This window comes from Pinus tabuliformis, chromosome 1_2 (assembly GCF_031772625.1).
Source record: "Pinus tabuliformis cultivar Carrire ecotype Pingquan chromosome 1_2, CPIR1, whole genome shotgun sequence".
NCBI classification, from domain to species: domain Eukaryota; kingdom Viridiplantae; phylum Streptophyta; class Pinopsida; order Pinales; family Pinaceae; genus Pinus; species Pinus tabuliformis.
Genome location: NC_142298.1, coordinates 464081990 through 464100356, shown reverse-complemented (window position 1 = coordinate 464100356; position 18367 = coordinate 464081990). Strand labels below are relative to the sequence as shown.

The 18367-nt window shown below is 36.1% G+C and overlaps 1 protein-coding gene across 1 annotated transcript; it reads right to left on the bottom strand.

Annotated features, from left to right (window-relative positions):
- Positions 1–370: 370 nt before the first annotated feature.
- Positions 371–13320, bottom strand: LOC149206356 (uncharacterized). The gene is made up of 5 exons (XM_089393689.1): positions 13117–13320; positions 1307–1431; positions 1042–1128; positions 856–948; positions 371–683 (listed from the first exon to the last, which is right to left on the bottom strand). The coding sequence occupies exons 2-5, from the start codon at positions 1352–1354 to the stop codon at positions 540–542; spliced, it is 372 nt and encodes a 123-aa protein (XP_089249815.1). The 5' UTR covers positions 1355–1431; positions 13117–13320; the 3' UTR covers positions 371–539.
- Between the last annotated feature and the right edge of the window lie 5047 nt (positions 13321–18367).

Genomic DNA, 18367 nt, shown 5'->3' with positions numbered 1-18367 from the left:
ATTTTGCATCCATGGTTACATCCGCATTTGACTTCTTATATAGAGTATATTTTTCTTTACATATATGACCCCCTTTATAGATTCATAGTGAAATATATGATAGTTTCTAAATATCATTAAAGCAGATATCACAATTCAAAATCATTTGTAAAGAAATTTAAGAGAAATTGACAACATCCATCCAAAAAAATAACAATGTGTCATTAACAATTTTCAAAACATGTATAAAATAGCAACATAATACTAATAAAATCAGTATTATTTTTAATCAAAACAAGTAAAATTCAAATATGATTAACAAATCAAAATATTTCATGAATATCGTTATTCTACGATAAATTAACAACTTACGTAAATCAAACTCATCGTATGATTACAAAATCAAAATGTCTCATTGATATAGGGTAAATTCACAACACCCATCTAAACATAACAATGTCATTCTACACAATAATTTCTTCATAAAAAACAATGCATGTGCATGCCTAGCTGCCACCACCAAGATCATCCTCATGATCATCTTGACCATCCTCATTACTCTAATCCACATCATCACCAACACCGCAACTATCATCATCATCTCCTCCTTCACCACCATCATCCTCATCCTCATACTCATCATCTCCTGATATATGTTGAACATAATTTGGATCATCGTCTTGGCAATCATTACCTATAGCATTCTGACAAAAAAAATCAATATTACATGTTAGTATTAATTACATAACACAACACATGTTTTTGTTATACAATGTTAACCATAAAATGAGGTAAGATATAATATCTAATAGTACTAAAAAATAAAATGAAAATATGGTTTAAAAGTATATTGGAAATCCAACTAAGATTACATACCATAGAGTCCATCCAAACAACAAATTCAACCCATCTCTTTTGCTGCAACACCTCCTTTTCCAAATGATTTGGGGGTCTTCCATATTTTAGTTCCTATCAATCAGTAAATAGGGAGAAATTAGATAACAATGACTTTCTTCTAGTACAAAATTTATTAAAAAATTATCACATGTTTAATATACTTACAAAGGTTGTTATCAGTGCTTTTAAACCTTTCTGGCCACTACGATGAGTGACTTTTGTCTTGGTTAACCTCGCCTTGGATGCCTTGTCCTTAAACATAAACCAATTAAATTTATTTTCACACAAATACTTATAAGTATTAATACATTCTAAATATTGTTTAATGAAAAATTCAATACCTGAATTTTTATTTCATATATCTTATTTATAACATTTTAATGATTACAATAATACTCTTGTTACCAGATATTGTCAGAAGAAATCTTACAAGACCGCTACCTAAGAACATTGGACAGTTGAATGCATTAGTTAACATGTTTGAAGAATTCTATCTTCAAATCTAGATCCATCTCATGTGATTCCCGTATGTGGTATAAATTGTCTTAAAGGTACCTGCATCATTCGACACAAAGCTATTCAGCACAATCGTTAACAAAAAACATCACAACTGCACAATATGAACGGTGCATCAAAATTGGCATTCACACGTCTAAGGTCTTTTTGGCATATCTGGTGTGGGTATAAAAGGTTTCCATTAAATCTCGTAAGCCTTTTTAACTATTATAAATAAACCACTAAAGTAAAACAAACAAATCAGTTATAAGAACTGAAAAGAAAGCTTGAAAAAAAATTAATATTTTCTAAAAGGCAAACACTAGAACACACTTCCAAATACTTTTCCTAAAATACTTCTTCAACCTGGCATCAAATTTGAAGGGCATGGTCATATTTCAATATGAAGTCATACTATATTTTCAACCCTTCTATGTTGGCAAGTTAAAACTAATGTTCCACCAAGACTCCGGGATAGGGAGATGCATCTCTGGGGTGATGCACAGGGGGGGCGTGTGAGAGTACCCTCAAATTTTAGGTAAAATTAGGGGGCAGGGGGATATGGGGGTATATAAATTTTTTAATATATATATATATATATATATATATATATATATATATATACTCAATAATGAAAGCATAAATACATTGATCCATACATGATTGAATTAAATAATGAAATACACTGATTCATACTCATCATTCATACTAATACATACATCATTCATTCATACACCACGAGATTCAATAATGAACTAGATTGATCCATATTCATCATTCATTATTCAACATTCTAGAATCTAAATTGATTTAAAAATTAAATTCATCATTCATCATTCTAGATTCTAAATTGATTTAAAATTTAAATTCGTGATTCTAGAATCTAATTAGTACTAACCAAAATAGACTATAGTAGATACTTAAGCCTGAAGATTGGAATAGTAAATTGATATAACTCAAACTCAAAAAAAGTAAAGAGTGAAAGTCAAAGAATCAGTCTAAGGTCATCCATATCTAAAGTCAAGACTCGAAAGTTAAAACTGACGATTAAAAATGGCCAATGAGCATTTTAGGAGTGCCATGGAGGAGGAGGTGCAACAGTTAACTGGTAAGTCAAATAGTGCTGCGCAGCAAGCTGAGTAGACATAAGCTTGGTAACTCGAATGAGTGAGTTAGAGATTGCAAATTAGTTTAGGTTTTGATATTTGTTATGTGTTGTTCTTTTTAATTTTAATTTTTTTTATGGTTGTTTTATAATTTTTTTTAATTTCAATATTACAACAGTTACTAGAAAAAAAATTAAGCAGAACATGGGAAGGGGCAGAATTTGAAAACTATTCTAATCCATCAAAACAATCTTCTGCTCAATCTAATATTATCGGGTTAATCCTAATCATCAAGTTTAGCATCTAATGGTTATCACTATGTAGCAAAGTTGCCAGACTTGGTTGGGCTGGGACTTGGCAAGACTCAATGACTCAGCACAGACCCAACAAAGAGAGAAAAACTCAAAACATGGTAAATTTTGAGCACAAACCAATCCATATAAGTTATAAAACCACAATCTATGCAGAATTTCAAAAGATTATCTCATAAAATACGATGACACAACATTTGACACTCGATATTTGTATGCAAAATAGTGAACTGAAATTCCACGATCAAATTCACAAATAGTACTCCATTCAGCTACATAACTCATAGTTTCATAACATAATTGGATAATCAAGGTAGACAATGTCTCCAAGTCCAATCTCAAGCCTCATTCATGACTACAAAGATGCCAAGAATAAGCCCTCAAGGAGTTAGCCAAAATCTCTAGACTGAAGCAATAATTGTGGTGCAAACGTATTTGGTGTTTCCATTAGAGATAATGAAACACTAAAGAGACCCTGAGTCTCTTCATCAAGCCTGTAGGATGACATCCCATCCTACAGGCCTACTAGTATAAACTTTAAAAAAAATGCAAGTTGATAAACTAAACAGTAAAGCCTGAATGTGTAATTGCCCACTTACCTGAACTTTGAATGCTGAGAGGGTGAGACGACTTTACTCAGCAGCTAGTGATCATTGATGATGCTAAAGCCTCCTTCAATTTCCCTCATAAATGATGATGCACTCAACCCACTCACAGTGACAGCACACAGCACTCTTCTAAGGAAGAAATGGATCTTAAAAATATATGGAATGATAAAGAATAAGGGGAGAAATGTCTTTATAAAGACTTCCTGCCCTCTCAAACACTTCATTTCCCTCCTAAAAATCACAAGTGCGGGGTATTTTTGGTCACTGTCATTGGGTCAGCTAAGCCTGGGTCAGACTCCCGAATCTAGCAAGTCTGGCAAGACTCCGCTAAGACAAAGGGGAGCCTGCCAGGGGAGTCGCTGGGGAATACTCTGTCCAGAGCTGACTTGGCAAGACTCAGCCAGACTCAGGAGACTGGGAAGAGTATGAAGCACTGCTATGTAGCCAAAGGATATATGCATTTTATGGTACTTGTCTACAACTAGATAAGCAAAATTGTTGGGCAATCCAAATAGAAGTCTTCTACATTTGCATAAATCTACAGGACATAACAAAGAGGACTGAACCATCTATCCAAAATGAACCAAGTAAAATACAAAACTTTGAGTCGACTCAGCCAATGCAACAATTTCATTATTTTGTAGATTCTTTTACTTTTACATAAAAAAAACTAGTTTGCATTGTTGTTTTTTTTTCTATGTGGTTCATGAACCCCGGAGATCGGTGACCGCTACATCCCCAAAATATTTGTACCAGGCAGATCCATCTGAAGTGACCACTTACTGCCTGCGCAACCACGGAGCCTAGCCTCGAGAGTGTTGACAGAATCGAACCCATGCCCTCTCAATAACAAAGCTGCTTTATTGACAAGACTCGACCAATTGAGCTAACCCTAGGGGCTTAGTTTGTATTGCTGTTACAGTAAGAAACAAAAATATTTATCACTTTCTGTGATTATATTACCAATTTTTTGCAACAAAAATATTGATGATGGTGCACAAAGCATTTTTTGTAAACTATGAAGTTAAGTTTAGTTGTGCAAAAGTTTGTAAAGAGCCTCTCAGAAGCCAATCCCTGCGAGCTGGAATCAACCAGGGCATTATCAAACTCATTCCTATGGCAAAAGACCTAGTGCTAAACACCACCTGGAGACCCATAACTCTTTTAAACACCTTTTAAAAAATCTTGGCCAAGGCATCTGCCTTGTACATCAAGCATATTCTTCCAAAGAGTATTCGCCTAGAACAAACAAGGTCTACTTGTGGGCAATATATCCTTGACAATTTCAATGCAGTCTTTAAAGGCATAGAATGTGCCCATCATACTAGCCTCAATGGCTTGTTTGTCAAAATAGACTTTGAGAAAACTTATGACCGGGTGAAGTGGTCCTTCATTCAGCAACAAGTGACAGCAAGGAGGCAATCAATCAGCAGCTCCACTGAAGGTTGAGCTGAGGAAGATAGATCTTAATTGCCCAAAGCAAAACATGGCCCCCCTCAAAAGGGGTGCTTTTGGGCTTGGTGCTCTTGATTAAATGGTAGTTCCAAACCCTTATATATAATAGAGCCCAATGGAAACATCGCAATTCGCTCATTCCTGAAATCCTAAAAATTGTTATGTCTGATGCATTTTGAGTGGAATCTGAAATTTACTTTCTCCATATGAAATAAAATGAGGTCAGAACCACTCTCAAACATCCTAAGTCAATTAATAGGGCCCTAGGGTTGAATGTTGAGCTTTCCCACTCATAAATTATTGTTTCAAGCAAAATTAAGGGGGGGCACCTAGCCCTTTTTTAGGGGAGCTGCCCAGAAGCACCCCTTTTAGGGAAACACATCCCCACAGTAGGGAAACGTTTCCCCTGCGTCTCCATGTGTCTCCCTAAAAGGGGGCGTGGGGAAACGTGTCCCTGAGCATCTTCCCATCCTAGGTGTGTGGGAAGCGTGGATACGTGCACCCCACCATAGGGGACACATCCTCATGGAACACTGGTTAAAATAAACTATTGTTTTCTTACAAAAGCAAAAAATGGATCAAAATTTTAACTATTTCGTATTTTATGTTTAGCACAATTGCAAGTCGTGTGGTAGTACTAAAATAGGATAGATAAACAACAGTGTTTTTTATAATCACTACATAGTCGAATTCCTATCAATCTTATGTGGAAATGATGTAGCTTGAAGTATCTAAATGCAGTACCAAAGTAGAATTGATACCAATAACCAAACAAGGCAGTGACAGCACAAACAAAATTTGTTGTAGCATCAAACTACAGAACTGTATTATCTAAATTTTTTCTTGGTAGCACTCTCATTTCTGTAAAATGTTTTTAATTCCAATGAACAAAGACTTGCCTGACTCGATAACGAAATTGTGTTCCTTTGACATCAAGGATTTAGAAAAGGATTTAGAAAAGAATTTAAAAAGAACCAATCATAGTAGAAGGATCATTACAGGATCTAAATACTAAAAAATAATCACCATAAAAGAACACTAAACATTAAAAGTTAAAACTAAAGATTGGAGTATCTAAAGAACAGAACCTAATTATTGACAAAAACTAGACATTAAATGAAGGATCGTGGGATCTATGACCCAGTGCTGATAAGAATACAAAATCAACTTCTGCATTCCCCTCATGACCCATCTGGATATGGACTTAAGGAGACCAAAACCAATCTTAATAGATTAATTACAGGATGTAACTGCACAAGCCTACAACTCCATGAGTCTATCCCCAATCTGCTTATACTAGATATAAACAACACGTTTGTAGAAAGTTAGAAAAATACATTGTACAATCAGGTTGAACTCAATACAGATTCAATTGGACCTACAACACATTCCAGCCACAAAGCTGGAAAGAGCACAATAAAAATAAAAGCAAACATTGAATCTTATCACTGTTGTGGATTTTGTCCTTAGAATGACATGAGACATTCCAAATATGATGCCCAATCTGATATGTTGGCTCTTCTAGCATGGATGCAAAGAGAAAGCAATTACAGTACTTGATCTGTTTTTTATAATATAAGACTATATTTTGCTAAGAAAACAAAGGTATACAAAAAAGCCCACATGCATTACATATCGAATATCATTCCTTCGGGAAATCCCTAAAAGCCAAGTGTATGTGGAGACTAATATCAAAAGAGGACCTCTGGAATCAGATTCACATTCAGAGATATATTGAGCCCAATTCAGCAGAAGACTGGATTGGAAACTCAAACAAGTCAATCAACAATGCATCCATATTATTGAAAGTACTGACTATAACATTCCCTTTAATAGGCAGATTGTTGGCATGGAAGGTTTGCAATGAGGCTAAGTCGAAGATCAGTATAGACCCATGGATAAGCAGTGGAGCTGAGTACAAGCTGCCAGAAGCAGTGATAAACTCTCTTCAATCTAGATCAGGCAGCTGGACCAGGAAACTCCTCCATTTGCCAGCAGGATTGGAATAGCGCTGAACAGAGAGACGACTCAAAGGCCAAGAAAATATTCAATCAAAAGGATTTATAAACAAATCAAAAGTGTGCCATGCCTATATAAAAGACTCTGATGATGAACATGTCTGGTCTAAAATCCAGCCTTGGGGATTTACACTCCAAAGTTAGGATAAGAATCGTGTACCCTGGACAGACCAGAATGCACACTCTCATGGTGGAAGCGCATCTGGATAAGAACCTTTAAAAGTTCATTATTTACATGCAGTTGGCAATCTTAAATAGAGCACCCACATAGGAAGTTCTTAAGAGAAGAAATGGATCAAGTCCAAGCAAATGTATCATGTGTAAAAGAGTTGAAAAGAACATAGACCACTTACTGATATTTTGTCCTTAATAAAGGAAATTTGGATGGTTTGACAAGGATAAAGGACTGTGGACAAGGAGGTTATGCTGAAGAGTGCTCTAAAAAGTGGTAGCAAAACTCAGTCCTCAAAGGCCTTCCTCTAATAGTATCATGGGGAATCTAGAAAGATAGAAATCTTGAAATCTTTGAAGACAGGTATATAACTCTTTCAATGTGCCTTCCAAGGTCAGTCAATCTTCTCAAACTTCAAAGCTTTTTCATCAACCCCAACACAGAAAAAGTTGATTCGTGCTCCTATGGACAAATCTGGAACATGGGGATTACTTTGATGGAGCTAGTCAAGGTACCCCCCAAAAAAGGGAAGCCATACGTGTTCTCTATCTCAATAACTCTCACTGTATCAGATTTAACACAGATTTAGGTGAGGATCAAATAACTACACCGAGCTTATTTCCCTAACAATACTCCAAAAGCTAGCAGCCCACGGTGGAATTTAAAAAAATACCAGTGTTTGTTGGCTCATTGTTGTTAGATAGTGTACCCCAGATCATCTTCTACTAGGTTGGAGCACACATGGCAGATCTGGGCACCTTATATTACAGCGGCATTACACAAATCCATGCAGCATTAAATTCCAAACAGCATCATGATCTGTTGGTGAGAATGCAGCAATAAATAGACAGTAGGAGCACATCACAAATTTAACTATTCCAGCAATAAGGGCACACACATGCATGTATGGACCAGCCATAAAAAGAATAAGATAATTTTATCATTATACTTCAGGTTAAAGATAAAGTGCTAAAGTTAGATGAGTCAGTTCTGTTTTATTTTTCAGTCTTTCTGAATTCATTTTTTATCAGTTAGATAGAGCACAGATCCAGAGATCTAAGTAATATATCTATTTTTATAAACCCTAGGTGTCACTTATAAGAAAGAGTGAGAGTATGGATCTGTAATAGGGTTAGTTTCAGTTCTTACACAAAATCCTTTCTAGCAGATTTTTATTCAGTAGTATTGGAATAGCAGTAACAGGTGTTTTTGACATTGATCTGTGTGTTCCAATGTATGTATTCCAACAGTGTTTGTAGATTTTAGTGAGATTTAGATTGCAGTTTTGATTAGCCTTTAAATTTAGACAGTGTTAGTTTCCACTAGAAGAAGAATCTGTTTACAATGAGTTAGACAAAAATTCATAATGGTATCAGAGAAAGGTTTGTTGAAACATTGTAAAAATCCTTGAATAGATAGTAGGACTGCTACCTATGAAAGGGAGCTGTCAGGAGGCTCTAGGGATCGGATGCTGTGATCCATGCTTGAGAAAAGCACAGTGAAGTTTCAAGTTGTCGGGTTCTTTGTTAGGCTGCTGATCTGTCTTAACTTTCGTTTAGGCGATATTCCAATGCAGTAGTATGGCTACAGTCAATCTCAAATACATGGACAGATTGGAAGGTCCCTCTTAACTTCATCCCAGGGAAGTCTCAGGTAACCAGCCTGCATCCATCTTAACTACAGATCTTCCAAGCATTTGGCGGGATCAAATCTCTTTTCACTCTAAAAGAGGTTTGCACCTCAATAGATTTGATCCCTCTCGACACTCGATAGATCTGGAGTTAAGATGGATCTAGAGTGAGAAATTATTCTTACATAAGAATACCATTAGCAAAACCATGGGTTGTCAAAACCACCAACAATAAATTGACTATTTTACCTCAAGTTTATTTTAATTGTTAATTTTATTTTTTATTTTATTTTTTTTTAATTTTATTTCATTTCCATTTTATGCAATTTGACTGAGTCAAAATGTTTACATATCAAGACACGACATTACAACATCTCTTCCATACCAGGCTGGTGAGCGCCTCTAGGCACAGAGATATTGTTGGAGTAGGATTTGTCTAACTTCATTGAGAAACTGGTTGTAGAGCCTCCCAAACCTGTGTAATTAGTAAATCATAAAAAGAAGATGGCCAAGGTCAAGTGAGTCATACTTGAATCTATGAAGGATCATTAGATCCCTCACATCACCAAAAAGACCACAATAAAGTACATGTTTGATGCTCTAGTCACTCTATCAGAGTGAGAACAACAAACAGAGGACATTCCTAAGAAATAAGCTTAATCCATGCAAATGAGTAAAAGGATATTGTAGTTTCCTACTTAATGAAGATTATTGATCTCCATGATCAGCTTGCAGCAATTGAGAGGAGGTGAAGGGTGAAAAGCTAGTACTCATTGCATTAAATAGGTCCTATTCTTTTTGGAAACTTTTTGGCTATGACATCTAGGCCAAAAAAAAAGTTAAAACTTCCCATTTTGAAGAGGCTATGGAATGACTTCAACTAGAAGGAGCAGAATGTTGTCCCCATTAGTAAGACGAAGAAGGGCAACAAGAAAAGAGGAACTAAGAAGGGTTAAAAAGGGAAGAAAGAGAAGCCAGGTTCTTGTAACCAGGGAAGGAAGGACTTGAGCCACATCAAGTGCTTCAAGTGTCAAATGTTTGGGCACTTCGCTTCCAATGTCATCAAAAGAAGGGGAAGGGAAAGCAACTTGTAAAGAGTACAAAAGCATCAGCTCAAGTGGATGAGCTTTCATCCAATCTCGAGATACACTTCTCAATGGTCTCATGCCTGTCATCTGACATCATGTCTGATGTGGACTGGTATGTGGACAGTGGAGCCTGCAAACATACAACCTCTAACAAGAGTACCTTTAGTAGAACTTCGTGATGATGCCACATATCCAGTTGCAAGAGTGGGATCCATCAAGTGATATCATTAAGCTTACTAAGTTAATGATGTTTTGTATGTACCTAGCTTAAATAAAAATCTCTTTCCAATTTCAGTGATGATAGATCCTACATATATGGCTAACTTTGAAGATCAACAAGTCCTCATCCTAAATTGCAAGGGAATCCTGTAAGAACTTTAGGGTATGATAGTGACAACATGTGTGAGCTTTGACAAAAGAGACTAGGTCACTTGCACTAGTGAATGTTGCCAATCTTGAAAAACATGGTGTGGGCATTGCCAATCTTCAAGGCTAAGAAGAAAGGAGTGTGCAAAGGTTGTGCACTTGGCCAGCATGTAAAGGATGTTTTCCTGGCAGTAAACATAGGTCAAGAGGGGTTTCTGACCTAATCAACTCAAATGTATGTGGGCCCATCTCTTCAACTTCCTTATCAAGTAACATTTACTATGAATATTTTATTGATGATTCTTCTAGGAAGTCCTAGACTTAATTCACAAAAACCAAAGGAGTTTGATACCTTTTGCATGAAATCAAGAATCAAGAAAATGTTGATAGTTCCCTACAACCCTCAGTAGTTTGAGGCCTTGATTCATGATCTAGTTCTGCTCATGTGTCTCTGTGTATAAACATGTCTCATCATTGTCTATATTTTGAATAGGTATCCTCACAGAATTTTGAAGGATAAGACTGGAGGAATTCAGAAGCCTCAAGTAACACATCTTTGAGTTTTTCAGTTGTCCTATCTACATTCATATTCCAGATGGGAAAAGGACCAAGTTGGAACCTTCTAGTTTGAAGGGCATTTTTGTAGGTTAGAGTGAAACCTCAAAAACTTATAGAATATACATTCCATCTCAACATAAAGTAGTTGTGAGCAGAGATACCAAGTTTGAATAAAATGCATGGTCCTCTAAGTCTCAAGAACCTCCAATAGTGACCATGGAGGCAGAAGATCTTGGTATCCCAAAAACAGATCTGCAGAAATCAAAAAGATAATGAAACGCACACTTAGATCAGCAAGCTTTTGGAAGTGCAAGGGGTGCCTCTTTACCTTCAAGTTCAGCTAGAAAGCCTAGATGGCTAATCTAGCCATTAAAAGAGGCAACAGAGTAAGTTGGTGCTCCAACTACTTCCCTTCAAATAAGCCACCCTCCTAAAAAGTTCCCTAGTTATGTTGCACTGATATCTTTCATTATTGAAACAAAACCTTCTAGTAATGGCAGTAAGGAAGCAAGTACTGCAAAATGCCATGATGGAGGAATACATCTCCTCCTAAAGAATGATGGGTAGGAGATAGTGCCTAGACTAGTGGAGAAGTCAGTATTTGACTCTAGTTTTTCTTACAACAATCATGCATGGTTAAGCATGCACCAGATAGCAGCATATAAAACTACAAAGCTCAGTTTGTGGCTGGACGGTTCTCCCATTAAAAAGGAGTTGACTATGAGGAGACTTTTTCTCTTGTTACTAAATATACCTCTATCAGATTTACTATGTCTTTCACAACAATCTTCCATTGGATTTTATATCAAATTTATGTAAAGACAACATTTCTTAATAGGTTGATTAAAGAGTTATATGAATAAACCAACCAAGAGGCTTTTAGGTGAATAGGCTTGAGACCCATGTTTACAAGTTGAAGTAGGCCCTTTATGAGTTGAAACAGGCACCATTTTCATGGCACTCCAAGATCGATGAGTAACTTTAAGATTTGGGTTTCACTGAGACAGATGCAGATTCTAATTTTTACAATTTGGTAGATAATTCTAATCTGCTTGTTTTAGTCCCATATGTAGACAATCTTACACTCACAGGAAGTTAAAATGAATCCACAAACTGGTGCAGGGCAAAATTGGCAAGAGAATTTGTCATGACTTGAAGCACTACTTGTTGGCTCTAGGGGTGTAGCAAAGTGCAGGTGAAGTGTTCCTTGGACAGAAAAAGTATGTAATTGAAATTCTTAGAAGATTTCAAATGATGGACTGCAAACCCATGGCTACTCCAGTGTATGCAATTGAAATTCTGATGAGATTTCAAATGCTGTACTGCAAACCCATGGCTACTCCCCTGTGGTAGTAAATCCATTGTACTTTGCTGATTCTAATTCAGATTTGATGAACATATGTATATAGGGAATTGATAGGTTTCCTCATGTACTTAGTTAACACAAGGCATAACATTTGTTTTGCAGTCAACACTTTCAGTACATGGTGCAGCCTAGGCAAGTTCATCAGGTTGCCACAAAACACAAGTTCTAATACTTGGAAGGGGGCAGTGCATTTTTCACTGAGATATGTTAGTGATGCAGCTTTTTATTCAATGATAATGGAATAGCATTAACATGGGTTCTCGACAGTGATCTACATGTTCTGTGCATGTTTTCTAACTGTGTCCGTTTATAGGCTCAAACGACATTCAGATTACAGTTTCGATTAGCCTTTAAATTCAGACTGTGCTACTTTCCTGTAGGAGAAGAATCTGTTAAACAAGTGTTACTAAATTCATCAGTTGTTAGTAATTAATTGGATGAATGGCAGTAGTAGAAGATGAAATCAAACATTCTGTCCGTTTTTATTTCAGAGTGCTTTGAACATGTCTACAAAGAATTAAATGGTGAAGCAGACACCTTGAGGAAGGAAGGACTACAGTTGGCTGAGGGTTCAAGGTTATGAAGTGAAATCAAGGATTGTCATATCTTACACGAACATATTTCTGCATCCTCAAATGGGGATTCTTATGACAGTCAGTATTCTGAAGATGATCCAAGTGCCTCAAAAGAAGAATTCTGAATTTTAGAGAAGTTACAGGACCCTTCAATCAATATCAATGCCTTCTTCAGGCTTAGCAAAGAATGTATATTTTCGTTCTGATATTTCTCGAAGCTTAAAGCATTTACAGAATGTATATCTTTATACTCGGATGAAATAAAAGATTAGAAAAATTGAGGGAAAATATATCAATATCAATCGATATGTAAGCCAATAAATGCGCCAAAAAAAACACAGATTGAAAAAATATTCCTGTTGTGAGTCTGTGAAAGCAAATATAAGCAGCACCTCTTCTGGAAAATGTGAAGCGGAAATACAAAACAAAAAAGACATCGTGATAAGAGAATATGGGTTGAGAGGGACAAAAGAAATCAAGGCTTAGACTCACCTCTATCCGATTTCATATGACGATCTGAACCAGCCGCATCGGTTATCCAAAAATGCACCTTTGTCCGTGCACCGATCAAGTCAATCTGCCGCCTGGAAAGAAAAATAGCACAATGCAAATATTTGCAAATGCGTCTACCTGAAAAGGGGGCGCGGCGTAAGAGGCCCTCCTGAAACCCCTCGGAGAAGGATATATCTACGGACCTGAAACCCTACATCCGATATAACAACGCATTTTAAGATATAAATGTTTTAAAAAGTTAAAGAGCATTGTCGTCGACCCTGAAACCCTACATCGTATATAGAACTAGCATTTGCACAAACCGGTGCAACGTCATAGAAGTAGTGGGATATGGAAGTAGGTTTGTGCAACGTCATAGAAGTAGTGGGATATGGAAGTAAGTAAAAGTAATATTTTAGTAAAATGTTAAATATGTGTTGTATGAATTAATAATTTTATTATATAATTAATAAAAGAATTAATAGAGAAGGGTTATTATTTTAAAATTTAGGATATAATTAAAAAAAAAAAAATTGAGAGGAAATATTAGTTTTAAGATCAAAAAAATTTAATTAAAAAGAGCGATAAATTTTAGGTTTAATTCTAAAGCCTCAATGCGAAAGGATTATATTAGAACATCCTAAAAAGTCATTTAAGAAAAATGGCGATTAAAACCTTTTCCAAATAAATTTTAAAGGTTTAAAGCATAAATATAATAAAAGTCGGCATATATATGTAAATAGTAATAAAGAGGTCGACCCCATAAAACTACCACGTTGCATATTGGGATCTCGCGAGTGGCGTTTTTGTTTTATTGTCCATGACCAAACTTCCGAAGCCTCTAACTTGCGACTTTATTTACACCATATCCATTCAATTTAATTATTTACACCATAAACATTGCAACTTTTAATGTCCATGACCAGACACACGTCTTTAAAACTTGTGATATGAAAGGCGTGACATGGCAACTGTGATATTATATTAAGGTGTGCTATGATGGAGCAGTCGAGTCTGCAACACGTATTGCAATCGGAGGTTTCAAAGTGACAAGGCTTCAAAAGTTGAGATATGGCGGATGTGATATTAATGGCCAAATGTGGAGAATTAATGGTTTTCGATAGAATAAACGCATTCATTATTACTAATGGTTTCTTGAGATTTCGCTCATAAAAGTCTTGGATTATTATGTAATCGGTTATTTGCTAAGTTATTTGCTCTGAATGTTAGTTACTCTCACCCTTGTGTTTCTCTTGACAAGTCAGTCCCAACAAGCATAATTCAACAAAAATGTCTTGGTCGACCAAAGCCATGAAGAAACCTGTTGTTCAACAACAATCAGTTGCTCTTCCCCCTGAGTTTGCAGAATTGCTTGCATTATTTACCGATACCACATGCACCTCAAACACCGGAACATCTACCTGGGAGGCCACATATCAACTTTTCGAAGATGAAGAGCCGAGAGTCACAGAAAGAGTAGTCATAGCCGAAGATTCATACCCGGTTTCTGATACTACATATAGTGATCTGGCCAATTCATTCCTCCACAGAATTGTTGCTCAGCTGAACATCCTTCCTTACATGGATATGATCACATGTGTTGTTGACCATCTAAACATCGCTGACAGAAACTTTATGACCAAGAGGAACACAATCATCGGCTCTTTCACCAACAAAGATTCAACTCGAATGTACCAGTTGTCGGCAGCTCAGAAGAAATATGATATGACTTCATTGAGAAATTCATGAAGGAAAATCAGGATCAATCTAAAGTCATCAAAGGATGGAGAAGAGATGCTAGCAAGCACAAGCGAGAAAATAAGGGTATGCATTCTATAGCTTCTCTTGTCGGTCCATATTGTTATGTTGCCACTATGATATGTAGATTATTTGGTTATGTCAATACCCAAAAGTTTTCAGACCAGTGGGTACCCTTGATTGATGCAGCTATGTTATGGACTGGGGGACTGTTCTATCTAATAATTTAAGTATCCAAATCCTAGATTATAGGAAGAACTGTAGTTTTTTTATTCTAGAAAACATTGTTCCCCCATTTTACATGAGTGCCTATGTAATGGATGTTATTTTATTTACTTCTGATTTCCCATCCATGGGATGTAAATGGACCATACAGGACCCTATGTCTATCCACGTTTATCATAGTATTCTCCGGGAGTCAAAATATAGGAAAAAGAGCATCATTCCTTTGTTTATTCTCATACAGAATACAAATTAGATGCATGGTGTGAAGGAAAATGAAATTTACAGGTTTGTGGTTGAAATTTATTGGTGTATCTATACGTGTATCTATAAGTTGTATTTTCATAGTCCATGGGTTGGGAATACACAATTCCCATCCACTTGAGCTCAATTTTATCTCGCAAAACTTCATTGGGATCTACCTAAACACATATGCAAACATAGGTGAAAATGCCTTTCAAAAGTCTTTCCCTGTCTACTTTGACGAATCTTCCAATAAAATTGCCCACTTTTTCTAAGAGATCTAGATGGGTAAAGTGAATGGGAAAACTGGGAATCTTACCCATACTAGAGTAGTCATCGGCAACATAGTGAGAGGATTGAAGTTGGGAAACCATGGCTTCACTAGAAGACCAACTCATCCCCAAAACCATGGACCTTGGTTAAGGATTTTTTTCTTATCCTCAAGACATTTGAAGATCACCACAAAAAAACATGGGTCTACATCCACCCAAACCGACGTTCATCCAATCCTATCATAATCGAACAGAAAAACGCTAATTTTTCAATAGAAAATGGGGAATAAAAGTATCACCCAAGGATAATGACCATCGCATCAAGCGCTCAATCATAGGGGAGGAGCAATAATTTGAAAATCACACGTCCTTGATTTCTGTTGATTTAACTCTGAACACTCATGTAATATTCTCTTGCTTGGCGAATTAAACACCACTGCATGGAATGGACGAGGATTGAGCCGAACCCTGGATGAAGCTCACTTCATTCTCATCTAAACACAAAACTATATATATGTCAAAGCTATTACAATAGATTCTGACTGTCAACATCTCGAGGTTCTGTTTATATGTGGCTACCTTTTATGGTTACTATTGAATGTGTGATTGGCAATAGTAATGGCAACTTAAGGCTGCCAAATTTCCTTCGATTCCCTCACTACATCCTAACACAAATAGTTGTTCAATGCCTTGGTTGTCTTTCAAAACTGGTAGGCAGCATCTTCTTTGATATTTCTCGATGGTTTTAATTCCACTACAACCACAACTTTCATTTACATAAACTTCGTGTTTTCGCACGAGCGACGATTGTTAAAGGTGAAATGTCACTTGGATGGTTTCAATGTTGTTGACCCATCATAACTAACTAACGGATATGCCCATTACAATTTTATACCACCCCATTATCAATATCAATTATGCATGGGAACCAATTAAAGCAACTTTTCACATTAATTTTATATGAGCATGAGAACATGTGTTAACAAGCAGCGCATAAAGCCTCATTTTGAATGCCAGTCACTTAGAAGGAATTCCTCTTGTAGTAGCATCCTCCCTACTAAACTTTGCTAGTGCTAACATTAGAACCACCATTACAACAAGATATCTTTCTAGTGTTGACAACACCATTATAGTAAGATACCTCAAGAGAGACAGAAAATTTAAAAAGTATGATAGTAATACGTATCCAGAAGATGGTATTGAAACTAGTAATTGTTCACGAATCCATAAGATTGTAAGGTCATTCTCATTATCATAATCATTGTCATCATCATCACCATCATCCTTGTCATTGTTATTGCCATAATTACATTATCATCATAATCACCATTCATGCCATCATCATCATCATTATGGACATTGTTTGCAATTGTTCATAATTGTAGATGTTGTAAGAAATATCATCAACCCAAAAAATGTGATGAGTGCTAGAAAAGGGTTGTTTAGGACACATTGATATACGCAAGAGAAATAACAACTCTATTTTTGACAGATGATCGATGATGATCATCATCACCACCATTATCATCATCATTGTCATTTTTATCATCCCCATCATCATCATTAATGTAATTTCTATCGACATTGTTGTAATCATGCATCATCATCATTCATGCCATTATTGTTTTTGATGATGACCTAGATGAAAATGATGATCATGACACCAAACATAATGCTTATGATTATGACAATGACAACATCTAAAATTGGGAAGATTCGCCAACGTCATTAGCATCGTCATCATCATAATCATTGTCATCATCATCATTGTCATTGTAACCACTATCATCTTTATCATCATAATCACAATTCATGTCATCGCCATCATCTTCATTTTCATCATTGTCAATATTATTGACATTGTCATCAATTGTTCATAATTGTCAATGCCATAAGGAATATCATCAATGCAGAAAATATGATGAGTGTGGAAAAGGGATGCAAAAGCGAACATAGAAATGGGGGCAACAATAGAAGTAAAATTGGATGAAAAGTAGATACAACATAAGTAGATGCACAACAACATGAAAAACATGACACAAAAGTGGATGCAAAAGTAGATGCAGTTGTCAATGCAAACTTGGATGCAAACATGAAGGCAAAAGTGGAAGCAAACATGGGTCCAATGGTAGGTGTAAAACTTGCCACAAATTGTGGTGAAACAAATGTGGATGCAACAACGGAAACAAAAGTATATGCAAAAATGGATGAAACAAAAGTGGATGCAATAGGGGATGCAAACGTGGAAGCAAATGTGGTTGCAATGGTAGGCGCAAGATATGGTGCAACAAAAGTGGATGTAGCAATAGACAACAAAATATGCAAAATAAGATGCAAAAATGGACGTAAAAGTGGAAGCAAGCATTGATGCAACAGGCAAAACAAAATTGGATGCAAAAAATGGATATAATGTAAGTAGATGCAAAAGTAGATACAAAACGAAATGCAAAACCCAATGCATAAACCTGACATAAAAAAGGATGCAGAAATAGATGCAATATTTGATGCAAAAGAGGATGTGAACATGGATGCAAAATTGGAAGCAAATGTGGATACAACAGTGAGTGCAAAACATGGTGCAAATTGTGGCATAACAAAAGTGGATGTAATGATAGATGCAAAAAAAGAATCAAAGTATGATGCAAATGAAGATGTAAAAAGGGATGCAAAAAGTGAAATTTAAAATGGGTGCAACAGTGGATGCAAAATTGTGTGCAAAAGTGGATGAAATAGAAGTCGATGCAAAAGTAGATGCA

Excerpts from the sequence above, each read along its gene's own strand:
- LOC149206356 (XM_089393689.1), bottom strand. The coding sequence starts at position 1,354 with ATGTTAACTAATGCATTCAACTGTCCAATGTTCTTAGGTAGCGGTCTT. Across the intron at positions 949-1,041 it reads AAGCACTGATAACAACCTTT|GAACTAAAATATGGAAGACC; the intron begins GTAAGTATATTA and ends ACTGATTGATAG. Across the intron at positions 684-855 it reads TTGTTTGGATGGACTCTATG|AATGCTATAGGTAATGATTG; the intron begins GTATGTAATCTT and ends TTTTTTTGTCAG.